The sequence below is a fragment of the Pygocentrus nattereri genome, chromosome 25, assembly GCF_015220715.1.
Source record: "Pygocentrus nattereri isolate fPygNat1 chromosome 25, fPygNat1.pri, whole genome shotgun sequence".
In the NCBI taxonomy this organism is placed as follows: Eukaryota; Metazoa; Chordata; class Actinopteri; order Characiformes; family Serrasalmidae; genus Pygocentrus; species Pygocentrus nattereri.
The window spans coordinates 3,615,001-3,632,500 of record NC_051235.1 but is presented as its reverse complement, the minus strand read 5'-3'; the positions used below and the strand labels follow the sequence as shown (position 1 = coordinate 3,632,500).

The following is a 17,500-nucleotide window of genomic DNA, read 5'->3' as shown; positions in this document are numbered from 1 at the left end:
TGGTACTATTTTGCCTTAGAACACCCTGCATGTATCCCTCCACCACATACAAAGTGCATTTTAGACCTAAGCCCTACCCTGAAACAATGAGCGAGTTCACATGAACTCAGTAACCCGATCATAATCAGATTTCTGCAGTTATCTGATTATGGGTCATTCTGCAGAAGCGTCCAGTTTTGTGTCCCTAGACTTTACAGATATATTACACTTAAAAAACGTGTTCGTGTTACATGTTTGTGTTATTTTAACATAAAACAATGTTATTTTAACAGTTACGCCTTCTTCAGCCTCAATTTCGCAACGTTAGTTTTTAAATCAATCATATAGAATTCCAAGCACCACAGAAGTGCCTGGCCCCGCAGTCATGTCTGAAGGCCGAGGCCAAATTTTAAAGAAAAAAAATTTTTTTCTGCAATTTTATCTGATCTATACATGAATATAGATTATTATTATTATTAATTATTTACATGACACAAAGAAAACAAATGGCAAGTAAATATAAAATATCTCGCCTTGTATCTCCATTATTTTCCAGTTTTTGACATAATTTGAAAAAAGCCGGTGTCCTTTGTGTTGTGTGTAAATTTCATGATGAATGGACCAAAAGAAACGAGGAAAAATGACTTGGAAAGACGTCTGGTTCCATTGACTTACATTAAAATGAAAGTAGGTTTTTTCCTTCTCCTGTAAAGTTATTATTTTGGAGACACAAGGTTTTTATTCCGACATCAGCGATATAATGATAATACAATGCGCTCCCCAGGAGTCACGTCACTGGTGTTACCATGTAACAAAAAATTCTTAGTTTGAAAGAAAAGTCTATAAAAGTCGGATCTATGAAGAAAAGCTCATGGTGAGTCCACTGTGTCTCTCAGTTCTCAGAGATTCTCTCATTCAGCTCACGATCTCATATGAAGCTTTGAGCTGACGTCACCGGTGTGACCGACTTTATTCTGAGGTAGTTGTGAAAAAAATAGAAACACAAATGGATTAAATGACATGTTTTAGGGGGGATTTCATGATTGATGACATGTGGTTTGATGTAGGAACCTGCTGTGAGGAGCTTTTAGAGGTGGATGTCTGGTTCCCATCACCACCACTCTGACCAACTCTAACCGTATGTTTCTTCAGACCGGAGCGTTTCACACCAAACCGCTCTGAACGACTCTGTTTACATCTTAAATGTTTAATTCAGCAGATATTTTTGCAAATCTGGAGAATTAAGTCTTTAGGAACGTCCAGAGCTGCAGAGGAGCTTCTTAGAACATCCAGGAGGAAGTTTGTTAGGCGCGGTTCTTCTTGTTTTGATGCACATCTAAAGCTAAATTGGAAAGTCAGAGGTGTGGATGTTCTAACAGTATCAGCGGCATAAAAGCATGTTTATTTATTAAACCCAAACAGGGATATAAATGTTAGTAAATAGTTGGGAATGCTTTTCCTGATGGTGCTGGGCATTCAGGGCTTTAGGTCTGAGCTCTTTGACTGACCGTGCATTTTTTAGTTGAAGAGAATTGTGGACACACAAAATCCTCTACAGGATACAATGCTGGCTGGAGTGACTGGCTGAATTCTCATGCCTTTACATGGCCAGCAGACTGACCATTACAAAGACACAGATAATCCCAGCACAGGCACTCCCTATTCTCTCTCTCTGTCTCTCTCTTGGTCTGTCTGTCTCTCTCTGTCTCTGTCTGTCTGTCTCTCTCTCTGTCTCTGTCTGTCTGTCTCGCTCTGTCCCTCTCTCTTTCTCTCTCTCTGTTTCTCTCTCTCTCTCTCTCTTGCACTTATTAAGCTTAAATAATTGTTTGTTTATGGAAAAATGGGTGAAGTCAATGAGAAGAAATGAAGGGTCCCCCTTTACACCGGTAACAGATTCCACTCTTGTAGGAATGCTTTACACTAGATGTTGGAACATTGTTGGATTGAGGATTTGATTGAGCATTAGTTAGGTCAGGTACTGATGTTGGATAGTCAGTTCTGGATCACTCCAGCTCATCCTAAAGACACTGGATGGAGCTCCATCACTCCAGAGAACACAGCTCCACTGCTCCACAGCCTAATGAAGCGGGGCTTTATACCCCTCTAGCCCATGCTGGGTGTTGGTCAGTGCTTTTCTATGGAGATGTACAAGAGGTGCAGTTGTCAGAAATGAGTGACCTTAAAGTAGCTGAATTAACTCATTATAAGGGCCGTCTGGATACTTTTGGACACAGCACTGTACAAACGCCAAAATGGCCAGTAAGTGCGAGTTTTCATTTTTTAGATTTATGAGAATGAGCATACGATATAGACGGTTCTGTATAGAACCTTTTTGAAAAGAGTTCTGCTTTTATTAAGGTTGTTTATAGAACCATCTATAGCACACTCTCCATTTATCTTAAGAACCGTTTAATGATGCAAAGGGTTCTTTGAGTGTTCATGGTACTACATAAAACCATTTTTCTTTGCTAAAGAACCCTTGAAGAAGCAGAATTTTCAGTGCTATATAGAACCATTTTTAAAAACAATAAACACGTTCTCCATTAGATATTTTCCACAAATCGTTCGGCCCTGTTTATGACTTTTTATGTTTTCTCTGGCATTCATTATCCTCCAGCATTCATGTCTCTGTTTCTGTCTGTCTCTTCTTTGTGGCAGATCCCTGAAGTATGACCGAGCAGGAGTTGGCCACCCACCAAAGCTTCCTCCGTAAGTGCGCTATCACACGGCTCATTCATTGCATGCAACCAAAAGGTCCTTTTTGAGGGGCTTAAACAAAATAGCGCTGCCTTAGGAAAGTGAGAATACTGAACTTTTTCTTGTCCGACTCATTTGGGAGGCAAATGCTAGATAAGCAGTGAAGCTGCGGAAATCCAACACCCATATATGTATATATTGGTATGCAAATGGTCCCGCTTCTGCCCAGAAGTGAGTTATCCTGAAGTTTATCAGCTGGAGGCCTCGAAAGGCTTTTGAGGAAAGTAAGCAGTGTAGTGAAGTTACATAAACCTGCAGCGCTGCTATGTTTGCAGCTCTATCAGTGGCCTGATAAGCCTAATAATATGATGCTCGAAACGTGCGGTTAATGCTAATGCAGCCTTACTGAGAACCAGACGTTCTGGTCAGTTTATTCTCAGTCTCCTGTCCAACTGCTGCGGTGAGATGTCCACATCGATGTCAATTAACCAAGACTGTTTGGCGTCAGTGGTTTCCTGCTTAGGTTTTGTATTGGATAATGTAGCTAAAGAGTAATGTGAGCTTATGCACCACCAATTAGCGCTAACTATACGCCTGAATCATCAATGTTATCTATAAACATGGATTATACAACAGTCAGTTCCGGCCACACGAGCTGATCTAACTGGGCTGTTATTTCACCAGAACATCACAGGCTTTTCACAAACACTGCATCACTCTGCTGAGACGTCGTTGCTAAGCAACGGCTTTGCCAGCTGTAGGAGACGCTCAAGCCATTTGAGCGTTTTTACTTCTTACTTTGCCACAGACAGAAAACGGACACTGTTAAGATCACATCTGACCGACAGCCGATTTGGTCCGACTCTGAAGACGAGACGACACTAAATTCACTCCCGACAGAGCATTCCTCCCTTTTCCGACTGAGGACCATGGTCTCAGATTTAGAGGTGCTGATTTTCATCCCAGCCGCTTCACACTCAGATGCAAACTGGTCCAGAGAGAGCTGGAGGTCCCGGCCTGATGACGCCAACAGGACCACATCATCTGCAAAAGGCAGACGGGAAATCAAATGTTGTAAACCAAAAAAAAAAAAAAAACGTGAAAGTCATTCAGTCATTTTGACGGATGTTTCCATTCAAATGAATTCTTCTGTCACCACAAACTACAACCACTGCTACTGCTAATAATAATTATAATAATAATAATGATAATAATATCTAAAGTGCAAGTGGTTGCAATGGTATCCCATGTGCTTGCTAGGACAAGAAAAAGAAGAAGAAGAAAATAAACCAAATACCAATAGTTAATCTCATAATAACACTACAAATAATTCCCAAATAGTGTTTAACAACTATTTTAGCGTTCAGTTAAATCAAGTACAGTCAAATTATATGGGACTTTTATTGTGAAAGCATTATTGTTCCTCCTGAACATGATTAAAGTTATTGCAGGGGAAGTGATGGCAAATCGAACCGCTCCGATCTTCGAGCGCGAACACTCAAAGATCCATTTGATCGCATAAACGGCTCTTTGCATGGTCAGATGTTTCTCCTCTGTGATGCAAAACCAAGAAAAAAGGGTTCCACGTAGTACTAAATAAGGGTTCTTCCACTCGTGACTCAACATTTGTGGGACCCTTTTTAATAGGTTCCTTGAAGAACCATATGCAACACGTGGAACCCCTTTTGTTAAGAGTGCTGGGTAACCAGCCAGGGTGTCAGTGGGTGAAGTAAATCATGTCAATATTTTGGATTGAATGTGTTGAATTTGAGCTTAAATTTTAACAGAGTAGGTTAGATTAAGTGACCCTTATTAGTCCCACAGCAGGGAAATTTCACCTCCACATTTGGTCCGTCCGTGCAGTGAAACACCACATAGACACTAGTGAAGATACACACTAGGGGGCAGTGAGCACACTTACCCAGAGCGGTGGGCAGCCCTATCCACAGTGCCTGGGGAGCAGCTGGGGGGGTTAGGTGTCTTGCTCAAGGGCACCTCAGTCACATACTGTCGGCTCAGATCGAACCGGCGGCCTTCCGGTCACAAGGCTGGTTCCCTAACCTCCAGCCCACGACTGCTACACTTAGTAGCAGTTTGAGATCCCTGCATTAAAAAATATCACAAATTACTTAATAACTTGAAACAGTGTAAGCCAAGAGTAGAATGATCCAGGCAGTTAGCACGATGCTAATTGGGGTATTAACTTCCATTACTCTTTATCCAAAACTTATCTGATTGGCTACATTTGGGATAAAAGGAAAATCATATTTTTGGTTGAACCATAGCTTGAAGTAAGCTGGAATGAAGGAACGTGAGGTAGAGAGGCGGTGGAAGGAGAGAGGGGGGTGCAGCGAAACCCCGGATTGATTTCCTGAACATGAGAGAACGAGGCGGGTATTTCACTCCAGTCAGTCTTGGGTCAGGGTTAGGGTCAGGATTAGGGTCAACGTTCACTTGATGACGTAAGAATGTGGGTCAGATGTGTCACCTGTCGTCTGACCGCTCCTTGTCTGTCTGTCCGTCTCACCTGCAAGCCCCTCACAAATATTGCAGAATGACCTGATCACAGGAATTTAAGATGATCGTAGTTATTTGAGACGATCGGTTACTGTCCACAGTCATTAGGTTTCACAAACGTGAACGTGAATCGGGTAGTAAGTGCAGTCGCCGAGGCACATTTTGTTTCGAATGGAAACTGCTCACTTTTTGCACTAGAACACACTGAGACCCTGTTTACACTGGGCCGTTTCTTGGGTCTTGAGCATCAGGATTAAATTGAGATGATCCAGATTCAAAATGCGGGTGTAAACGCAACCAAGACTACATTAAAAACAGATTCAAATCTGATCACTCAAAACACTTCTGGAGGTGCTCTGAGACGCCAAATGTTATATTAATGTTAGTGCGTCCATCTCACCAAGTCACATTGCACAACCAAAACTCCTACCAACACTGTGGCTCCGCCCCTGGAAAAAAACTCACTTGAGTGCCACTTTACTAGGCCCCTTTATTGGCCCCAGTTAAAGACCCAGGGAACCTAAATCTTCGTAATAATTATAACCTTCTAATGAGGTCAGTAAACATGTGCTTCGCCCTTCGAATAATGTTCCACTGACCAACAAATCTCCTGTCCGTGTAAACTCGACGGTTCCAATGTTGGCTAACGCTTCTGTAAGAGTTCCCCTGACCAGTCTCAAGGCTGCGTCTCTGGCCCCGCCCACACAGAACAGTTTAAGAGTCAGAGAAACTTACCAAGCTAAAGCTAAGAGAGACAAATCCATCGTTATTTATACGACAGTTACAGCCTTACTCACCTGTCCGTCTGTCCAACTCTCCAGGTATTCAGATGGACGCCAACCTGCAGTCGATGCACGTTGGAGCCGTGATGCGGAAGGTGAAATCCCGCACCTGGAAGAAGCAGCGCTACTTCCGCCTGCAGGATGACTGCGCCACCATCTGGTACAAGAGCAAAAAAGCAGGCAACGCCCACTCCACCTGTAAGCTCTGCTGGCCATGGAAAAACCCACTCAGCCTTTTGTATGAGCCTTTTACTCCATAAACCCTGGATTTGGTGCTGGGTAGAGGCGTCCACGCAATTCTGGGAACGAGCTTCGGAATATGCTTTTGATCGGGGATTAGAAAAGGGAAAAAATGAGAACCAACAACAAATAATGTAATTAAAAACAGCCGCAAAGTGAGTGACACCATTATAAAGATGTGGCTCCAGTTGAAAACCGATTAGAATGAAATAAAACAAATATACTGTACAGCGTACTGTGCACATATTAGGCCTATTAAAATTACAGTAAACAGTACATGGCACTGAATCATGATGTATGTTTGATATTATGATGTTCCGGATCTTCACTGAGGGAAATTTTGGCTTTGACTGGACCTTATTGAATTTTAATTCAAGACCTCTAGTCTAGCTTTAAAGTTCCCAGTTTGGTTTTGAAGTAAAGGACTGAAAAGTCTAGTGTGAAGCCACTGAAAAGTGGCCAGCTTGGCTTTGGTTTTGTTTTGTGTGTTTGGAGAGAAAAATAAAGTAATAGCGGCGGCTGCAAACCTGAACCTGCTTCCAGCGTCCTTCTGGAGCCCCGGGTAGCCCAGGTTGTGCTACAGTGGTGCCGAAACCCGGGAGTCACCCCACCACCCACCACCCACTAGCACTTCCCCTCTGCCCGCTGTCCTCACCAGGCTTCATCCTCGCTCGGAGTTTGGGCCCTGCCTTATTGTCGGCACGCCAGATAGCCATTTTATTTACTATCCCAAACCACCAGAGAACCTACATGTGTTCCCTGAGTTTTATATGGAATGTCGATGATGAAAAATAGTGGAAAATCAGGAAAGTCTTTCAGTATCCTACAGTTAAACCAAAACCCTCTTAAAACTGTAGTGTAGGAATAATATACACACTTCAAAATAAAGGTTCTTCAGGAGTTCTTAAGTAAAGAAAATGGTTCTATATAGAACCATGAACACTCAAATAATCCATTGCATGATTAAAGGGTTAATCCATCATCCATAATACCTTTGGATTCTATGTAGAACCTTTCTGAAAAGGGATATATTTTCTATACAGCACCAAAATTGGTTCCACACTTTAAACATAAGATGGTACTTCAAGGAAAGAAAACGGTTCTATACAGAACCACGAACACTCAAAAACCCTTTGCGTCTTTGCATCATGCAAGCATTCTTCATACTGATGGAGAATGTGCTGGAGATGGTTCTATCTAGAACCTTTTTGGAAAAGGATCTAAATATCATTCAAAGGGTTCTTCTATTATTACAAGCTTGACATCATAACAATAGAAGAGCCCTTTTTGGTGCTCTGTATAGAACCATTTTCTTTACTACAGAACCCTTGAAGAACCATTTGAAAAGGGTAGATGTGTATGTGATTTTCATCTATGGACGTATGCCTGTGTGTTCAGTCTCCATCAGTGATGTGGAGGCAATTAGAGAGGGTCATCAGTCTGAAGTCCTGCTCAGCATCGCAGGCGAGTTCCCCGCGGACCGCTGCTTCACCCTGGTGTTCCGCGGTCGGCGCAACAACCTGGACCTGGTGGCTGAGTCAGCGGAGGAGGCGCAGTCATGGGTCAAAGGCATGAGGAAGCTCATCGAGAGCCTGGAGAACATGGATGAGCAGGAGAAGCTCGACCAGTATCCTTCACAGTACACACTTAAAAAAGTTCTACATAGTGTCAAAAAGGGTTCCACACTTTAGTAAAGTAGTAAATAGTTTTATATAGAACCATGAACACTCAAACAACCATTTGCATGATTAAAGGGTTCTTAGCATTATGAAAGGGTTCTTCAGACCAATGGAGATAGTTCTATATAAAACCTTTTTGAATATGGTTCTATGTAGCACCCCAAAGGGTTCTTCTATCATTACAAGCTTGACACTGTAACAATAGAAGAATGCTTTCAGGTGCCATATAGAACCCTTTTCAGAAAGGTTTTACATAGAACCATCTATAGCACATTCATGCATAATTTCCATCGATCCAAAGAACCCTTTCATTAAAGATCATTAATTTCAGATCCCCATTAAAAGGTTCTTCAGAGTGATGGAGAACGTATTTCATGTGGTTCTATATAGAACCTTTTGAAAAGGGTTGTATGTAGCATCAAAAACAGTTCCACAAAATTTTCAAAAAGATGGTTCATCAAGGGTTCTGAAGTAAAGAAAATGGTTCTATATAGAACCATGAACACTCAACTTCAAACTGATTTAGATGGTTCTATATAGAATAGGGAACCATATACATTACATTCTCCATCAATCTGAGGAACCATGCAAAGAACCCTGTAATCATGCGAAGGAATCTTGAAGTGTTCATGGTTCTTTACTAAAGAACGCTAGAAGAGCCATCATTTTTAAGAGTGTACCAGTGTACACCCTTTATGTTTTTATTTCCAGTCAAAAGTGCCAGTGGCGCAAAAAGGGGGTATGCAGCGTATGCGGCGCATATGGGCGTATATAGAGGGGCGCCAAAACGATGCCGGAACATTATGTGTAGTCTGCATTTTCTGTAAGAGCTGTTTGTTCAAGTCTGATACACATCAAAAAAACAGCACCGCGCTAATCAGCCGCCCATCCACTCCGTCCCCACCCTCCTGTCATCTGCTCCCAAACACAGGCGCTCGAGAACGCGCCCCATAGGGAACGGAAGAGGGAGAGAGAAAAAGATGTTGTAGGGATGAAGAAAAGCTTCTCAAAGTGGTTGAAAGACAGCAGCTTGGTCAGTTTATACGCTTTATTCACCTACGTCACCTTTGTTTACCAAAACGAGACTGTAGGGTCCGAAAGTAGCGCTGGACCACTGGGTTCTAGCAAAGCTGCCTCACTGCTGCGTTCCCAAACGCACTTATTCAGAAATAAAGGAATCTAATAGAGGATAAACCTTCCATAGTTTCCCCAGAGATCCCGAACTTCCCGAATAGAGTCACACCATCAGAAGAGATCGCCTCTTCAGTTTGAGATGTATGCTAGCTGTGCTAGCTAAGGCTAGCCATGTTACTATTACCCAGCCAGCCAGATGAATGATAGCAGTGAGGCAGCGAGCTAACGCTAAAGCTAAACTGGGTTCTCCAGCTACGACCTGATTAACCCTGAACTGCTTATTTTCTCGGTTTAACTTCAAACGAGTGACATTAGTCAAGCCACAGCTCTTTATAGTAGCCTGTTTAGCTAGCTAACCTAGCCAGTCAACACTCTAGCTAATATGCTAACCGTGGCGGCCTGGTCTGAAGCTCAGCTCGCTGGTGGCACTAAATCAGCTTAAACTCTTAGTTTCCAGCCTCATTCACACACATTCAGCCTGGAACTGTTTTAGTTGAGTTTTCCTTTACATTTTGATTTATTTTGTCCTTTTATTTATTTAATTTTCTGTTTTACCTTTTTATTTATTTTATTCCATACTTTTCGCCTTTTACCTTTTTATTTCATTTATTTCTTCCTTTTATTTATTCTGTCTTCTGTTTTACTGTTTATTTTATTTCCATAATTTACTTTTTTATATAAACATGGTGTTTTAACCCTCTTTCTTTGTGCTTATAATTTATTATTCTAATTATTAATCTCTATTTTATTGCGTTACTTTTTAGCCTGTCCACTTATCAGTTTATTCTGAATTATTTTATTTCTTCTTAATTAAATCCTCATTGCTTGTTTTTTGCTCTTACCATTTAATTTGTATTCTGTTTATAAAGTTCCTTATTTTAGCTTGCCTGCTTAAATATTTGATTTTAATTTTAATTTTTTTTCAGCCACTTTAAGTTGTAAATGCTCGGCTGCATTAGAAATGAGGGCTACCCTCAATGTATTACCGAGTGAAAATAAAGGTTGATTGATTGATTGATTGATTACAAGAGTGTACACTTGCATGCTCAGCCGGACTGTATTTGGCATTTAACGGTCGTGTTAACATGTCTAATTTGAAATGACATTAACGAAATTAACCCCACAGCCTCGCTTTCGTTTCAACATAGACGCGGAGTGAATAAGGTCCATTATATCAGTTTGTTAAGGGCAGGCTTGTAAACATTAAGGTTAGCTTTAGCTAAAAGCACAGGTGCTGTATTGACAAATGGGCAAGTGCAAAAGCACGAAAGGTAACGATTTAGTTAAAACTCTTGTTAAAAATCTTATGTAGAGTCCAGGCTGTTGTTCAGATTTGCTGTTACATATTTTTACTTTAGTGTGTTTTTTGTTTGTGATATTTGAGATGATCATCTGCTATAATATGTGATGAAATAACACAATAAAAGTGTACAATATTTGTCTTGTATTTTATAAGTGCATGAATAAGTGAGATCTGGACACATAGACTACGGGGGCGGGGTTTAGCATGGGGGCGGGGTTTGGGGGGGGCGCCGATAATATGTTTGCATCCACCTCAGAAAGTATGTAGTTGCACCCCTGAAAAGTGCCCACCCAGACCTCCAAATCACTCAGTGTGTCTGGTTACATCAGAAAATGATCAACCAACTTCTAAGACTGAACTGTGGAGGTGTGGAATTGAGACTTTGCTTCACTCCTACCACAGCTTGTATCGTAGGGGGGCAAAACACAGAGTAGTCCGTTGTCGTTGCAGCAGGAACATGTTCCTGTTCCTTAACTGCGGTTTCAGGTGGATCAGCGACTGGTTCAAGAAGGCGGATAAGAACGGAGACGGCAGGATGAACTTTAAGGAGGTCAGAGACTTGCTGAAGATGATGAACATGGACATGAACGAGGATCACGCACACCGCCTGTTCACGGTAACAATAAACCCCAGTAAACAACGCTGGCTGTGTGAACACATGATCTCTGTATTATAAGTGCTGCAACAGGTAATGCTTGACGCAACCTCAGCAGACGTCTCGCGGAGACGCCCTTCGCCTGGCTTCAGCGAACTATATGACATAATTGTGGAGAAAACGAATGACCGCAGACGTCGTGCAGAGGCTTCGCTCAACATGTCACGCACATGACAGCTGGGCGAACTCTGTGGACGAAGAAACAATGAGACAAAGCCTCTGATTATTCGGTAAAAAAGAGGCGTGCCATGAAGCAAAGATGGACAACTTTGAGGAGCTTTGGCTTTGGCAGACACACTAATGTTTCACAGAAACTCGCATGTGTTAAATAAACAACGAGTATCTCCTAAATGTAAGATGTTAAGTCAGTTATTCTGTATTAAGTACCACTAAGCACCAAAACATACAGGTTATCTTATATTTAGGTTCACATGAGGATGAGGCTGAAGTTGGCTTCCTATCTTCACCAGCTTCTTGTTCGAATTTTCCCGTTCCACCTTAAATGGTGGCAGTATTCTGAAATCAAATGTTGCCCTAGCTGACATAAAAGATCTGGTGGTTAGTTTTCTCCTCTGAGTGCCTTCGGTTATCCAGTGATGTTGCATCAGTGGCAGGTCGAAAAGATGTGGTAGAGCTTCACAAGTCCCCCCACTAAACAGGAACAAAGCAGGAAGGGTGAAGACTCACTCCAGACTAGGAGGCTGCACCACATGTTTTCAATTGGCCACTATTGCAACCTTATCTGACAGCTCAACACGCTTGGAGGAGATTGCTAACCATTAATTCTGTTACGTCAGTTACCAGGCGCACATGTTGGCTAGCATCACGCTGAGCGATGGAGGGGTTAAGACCACTCTACCCACCCAGACAGAGAGGACAGTTATGCTATCACGGCCTCCTGGCCATGGACGGCTGTAGAATCACGGGGGATTGAACTCAGAGCTCATTATACTAAAATTAATTTCAGGACTTTATCCTAATGATGTTACGATGAGTTCTTTTGGTTCAACGAACACTTAATGCATGAGTTTCAAATTGCAGTTTACATTTACCCAACCCTATTTTTGCTCTTTGTGAGATGTTATTTAAATTCAGTAGTAACATATGTGCTATACTGTGTACTCTGCAGAAGGCGGATAAGTCTCAGTCGGGCACCCTGGAGGACGACGAGTTTGTGTTGTTCTATAAGATGCTGACGCAGAGGGAGGAGGTGAACAAGATCTTTCAGGAATACTCCAGCGATGGACAGACATTGTCGCTCCGAGATTTGGAAGAGTTCTTGCGAGAGGGCCAGCTGGAGCAGGAACGAGTACAGGAACACGCCATGGAGCTCATAGAGCGCTACGAACCATCTGACACAGGTAAACATCTCAGCTGCAGATTCAGTACATTCTCTGATACGACCATTCAGCCAGTTTGTTTGTTGGCGGATGTGAAGTTTTGCTTTTAGTATGATTGTAACGCAGAGCGAGGAGGCGGACGCATATACGAAGATGAGCGACTTTTATTAAGGGCAAATCCAGGGTCATGGTCAGAACGGTCCAGGTTCAAATAGCCCAGACGAAGAGATCGAGGAACAGACATAATGAGAAACACAGGATAAACACAACGGAGAAACACACCAAACAAATCCAACACATCAAACACGATCAAACAAAGACCAGCACTAGACTAAGGAAAACACAGGGCTAACGAAGGATCACAAGACACAGGTGGAAAACAGGTGGAAACATTCAAGGGCGGAGACAAGAAACACGGGGCAGAACCGGGAGGAAGCCAAGCAAAGAAGCACAGGGACGATAAAAAGTAAACACAAAAGCACATGGAGGAGTGGGAGGAGCCAATCGTGACACTGATGCTAATGATCTGTTACAAAACTGTTATTAAAGTTAGAATAAAAATAACATCCAGAAGACCTCAGAATTAGTAGAAGCCGTGTGCGAAGTACAACCTGGTATTCAGAGGGTTCAATGTTGGCTGGCTACTCCAGCGATGGTGGGCTGCTAACTCACTCACCACTGTGGCGCTGATGCTTGAAATGCAGCGAAATGTTTGTTTTATCACTTCTTCTTCTTTAAAGAGAGATTCCCAATATTATGCAGCATTTGCTGGAACTGTGCGGGAGGGAGCAGGACAAAACAATTTGACTGCGAGCGGAGCAAAAGATTCCGTTTTTCTGTGGGAGTGGGCGGGAGCGGGATGAAATCTTGCGGGAGTGGGCGGGTCTGAAAAATAGACCTCTTCTGTGAAGGACCAACTGGGTGACCCAGTCTGCTATAGCGCCACCCTGAGGCAGAGCAATGCTGCATCTTTAGTTAGTTAAGAACACCAAAGACCTAATTGTGGGTGAAGCAGCCAAACAGTAAGCTTCCCTGAATTGGCATTTGGGCGTCTAAAGGACACAATAACATTATAGAATTTTGAATTTGAGACTCCAGGGGGTTAATTAGCAGGTCCTGGACCCCCCAGGTCCCCCTGTGTTTTGCACCTTGAGTAAAAGTATATACTTCAAAATAAATGAGTAATGTGAAAGAGACAAATTTTAGTAGAACAGAAAATATAAGCATATAAGCAAATAAGTAAAAAAATGTTTTGATGAATGTGTGAAAAACGGTTTGGAGCACAATTTGGACACGTTCATTGTGAGGTGGACTCATCTTGAGATCTTTTCAGAGGACAGTGAATCTGCACTGCTATACAAGCTGCACACTGACCACTTTAAGTTATCATTTCTATCATTTCGTTCCATGGAAAGATAGAATAAAATATTTGCAGAAATGTGAGTGGCGTATTCACTTTTGAGAGACACTGTAAATGCCGTGTCACCTGAAGTCAAAATGATCAGACACCTGCACCTACAAAAACGAAACCTCATATACAGGCAGCCGTTTCACTGGCGTTCGGTTACCCCTCTCACTCTGAGACATAAAACACCCTCAGATACAGATATCACCCCTCACCCGTCCCGAAAGGGAGGTTCCTGCGTCACATCGCAGACGTAAAACATCCTTTACGTTCCCATATTTAACCATTCACTTGTAAAAAGATGGTTCTTTCATGACGAAAATGGCTCTATAGAGAACCAAAAACACTCTAAATGATTCAAGTGTTGCCATGGTGACCGTTAGCGATTATCAGAGGAGAGCTTTAACAGTGAATACTGTTATTTAAGGTGGAGAAAGGCGGATTGACTCTCTGCACTCGTTCATTTTTGGTTGGATAATTCTGGGTTCAACAATGAAATGTTTGGCGTCCAGTCTGGTGTATTTCACTGCTGTGGTTGATGGCCAAAGCTGGGAAATTTGGACTCTTGATGAATTGTTCTTCCTGACCGCTGCTGCTAGTAGTAGCAGAATTTTCTGTCACTGCTCCACTGAAAACAAAGGAATATCTGATCTTTTCCCATTTTGTCCGTCTACTGTCTATCCCCAATCATTGATCTAGGTCAGGCGTTGGCAGCCCAAATGCTAAGACGAGCCGTTTTCAACGAAAATCAAAGCGCCTTGAGAGACACATTTTATGTCCATTTTACCATTTAGGGTGTAACTTTAAGCTGCAGCTCAGCTATGGCTGCTTTTCTCGCATCTCCAGCAGGAAACTTTTCCACAAAATTGGAATATTTTCTTGTAAAATGCCTCTCAATGTTCGACTTTTTACGAGGCTGAAGTTGCTTCTCATTCGCCATCTTCTCGTTCGAATTTTCCCGTTCCACCTTAAATGGAACCAGAATGTAGCTGGCGCACCATTTAAGGTGGAACAGGGAAATGTGAACAGGAAGCTTCAGCTTCGTGACTTTTTAGTGTTTGTCAGTTTCTCGTTGCAGATTAAATGTATCAGGAAGCCAGCTGGAGTGATTATAAACACAAAGTCCGTTCGTCTCCAAATTATCGATGTTCGTCGTGAATCTTTCACTTTGCCGTTTCGTTAACAACTAGCTAGGCGAGGTTGCCGTCTACGTTGCTATGGTGACCAGAGGTCTGTGCTCTGGTCTTCAGGGTTAAAGGCTGAATTAGCAGTTCTACATAACTCCAGCGTTTAAGACCATTTAACAGACGTTACAGCCTGTAAACGGTGGAAAAGCAGCTCATCTCACCCTTTTCTCCGTCGTCTGGCTCTAATAATGAGCTGAGAGCTGATCAGAGTTAATGATCTTCTCAGCGAAGCTCGTTCTGCTCGTAGGTTACTGAGTAGGAGGAGCTCATGAGAGTCATTTCAGGCCGGTTCATCACATTAACGACAGATTTGATTCACTTGACTAAATGAGTGTGAACCGTCGAGTCATAGAGATCGGATTTGAGCCGAAAACTGGATTTGAGCCGCGAAGCTTGTAACGTAAACATAGCGTCTGTTCACCTGGTTTTAACAACTTCTGCAGGTAAAACAAGCGCAAGTAAAGCCAGCTTCATATGGGAATTTGCTGTTCCACCTTAAATGATATAGCTGTCAGGCATTGGAATGTAACGACTGCACTATTTAAGGTGGAACGGTAAAAATCTTCAAATATAAATTTGCTTATTAGCTAAAATAGTACGTTTCAAATTCTTTTCCTAGGGCACTACTCTGTCATGGTTATCTGTGCACTGTGGATGTAGTACTTTGAGTTAGAAGGGTCAAAAATAATAATAAAAAAATTAATGTACAGCCTGGTGTCCTTAAAAGGCTACAGTACTGTTACCGGTATTCAGTTTCGCGGCCTTAAATTAGCTGAAGAATGCAGACTGACTTGTTTAGGGCTCTGAGATTAGGACTATTGACTCTGAACTCGACTGTACTGACTCGGGACTTGAATTGAGACTCGACTCTCCTGACTCAGGACTTGAGTGTGAAGACTTGAGACTTGCAACTTAGACTTGTTCCCACCTCTGGCGTCTACCGTTTCCCTCATTTAGAGCACGGACACTCAGAGAGACTCCGGCTACGAATCGCAGCTTTAAAGTTCAGGAAAATCGTAGACACTCCTGTGACCCTGTTTAGCCTTGTGTTCCTGTATTTATCCCTGTATTGCTTATCTTGTCCCGTTTCTCTGCGTAGCTAAGACGCGCCAGGCCATGACGATCGACGGGTTCCTGATGTACCTGCTGTCGTCGGAGGGCTCCGTCTTTAAGCCGGCCATGCAGCAGCTGTATCAGGACATGAGCCAGCCGCTCTGCCACTACTTCATCTCCTCCTCGCACAACACCTACCTGATGGGGGACCAGTTCCGGGGGAGCAGCAGCGTGGAGGCGTACATACGGTACACGAACACACGTGAAGCAGTGAAACAGTGAAAGGACTCAAACGTTGGACAAACGTTTGCTTGATCTCACTGGAGACTTTGAAGCAGGTTGATAGGCATAACGTTCTGACCACCTCCTCGTTTCTACCCTCACTGTCCACTTTATCAGCTCCACTTACTGTATAGCTGCACTCTGTAGTTCTACAGTTACAGACTGTAGTCCATCTGTTTCTCTGATACTCTGTTACCCTGTTCTTCAGTGGTCAGGACCCCCATGGACCCTCACAGAGCAGGTACTGTTTGGGTGGTGGGTCATTCTCAGCACTGCTGTAACACTGATGGTGTGTTAGTGTGTGTTGCGCTGGTATGAGTGGATCTGAATCCACAAACCAAAAATAGCAGCGTCCTGTGACCACTGATGAAGGACCAGAGGATGACCAACACAAACTGTGCAGCAGCAGATGAGCTGTCGTCTCTGACTTTACATCTACAAGGTGGACCGACGAGGTAGAGGTGTCTAGTAGAGTGGACAGTGAGCGGACAGTGTTTATTGGTCATAATGTTATGCCTGATTGGTGTATTTGGGTGACCATTGATTTCTAGTGTTTGTTAGCACTGTTATCCTTGTGGGTCCAGCGCTAAACTAATGAAGGGTCATTCTACAGAAACGTCCAGTTTTGTGTCCCTAGCGTTTACAGATATGTTAGGGTTACAATCTATTTATATTCTAAAGTAAAACAATGTCATTTTAACAGTTACACCGTCTTCAGCTTCAAAAAATGACCAATATTGGTTTTTTAATCAATCCTATAGAATTCCAAGCACAGAAGAGCTCGTCCCCACAGTCATGTGTGAAGGTTGAGGCCATAATTTAAGCTGAAAAACAATTTTAACTGCAATAATCTCGACATGACTATGGAATTTATAAATTAAATGACATAAAGAAAAAAGCCAGATAAATATTATAAAATATATAATGAAAGTCCCCCAGGAGCCGTGTCACTGGTGTTAGTGCGTGACACAAAACTCTTATTTTGAAATAAAAGTCACGCCGATGACGTCGCTCGGCCTCCTTTCACCTGTTTTCTGAGGATCTCTGAAGAAAAGCTCATGGTGAATCCACTGTGTCTCTCAGTTCTCAGAGATCTTCTCATTCAGCTCATGATCTCATACGAAGCTTTGAGCTGACGTCACCGATGTGACCGACTTTATTCTGAGGTCATTATGAAAAAAATCGAAATGGATTAAATTCCATATTTTAGTGGATGTTCCGTGATTGATGACGTGGTTTGATGCTCC

General features: G+C 42.6%; 1 protein-coding gene across 1 annotated transcript in view; it reads left to right on the top strand.

The window, feature by feature from the left end:
- plcd4a (phospholipase C, delta 4a) overlaps window positions 1-17,500 on the top strand; it is a 41,310-nt gene that overhangs the window by 2,001 nt on the left and 21,809 nt on the right. The window contains exons 2-7 of the mRNA XM_017683220.2: window positions 2,638-2,688; window positions 6,015-6,173; window positions 7,614-7,842; window positions 10,818-10,947; window positions 12,116-12,347; window positions 16,018-16,219. Of these exons, the coding sequence (XP_017538709.1) occupies window positions 2,649-2,688; window positions 6,015-6,173; window positions 7,614-7,842; window positions 10,818-10,947; window positions 12,116-12,347; window positions 16,018-16,219 (992 nt within the window). The 5' untranslated portion in view covers window positions 2,638-2,648. The remainder of the gene's footprint in view (window positions 1-2,637; window positions 2,689-6,014; window positions 6,174-7,613; window positions 7,843-10,817; window positions 10,948-12,115; window positions 12,348-16,017; window positions 16,220-17,500) is intronic.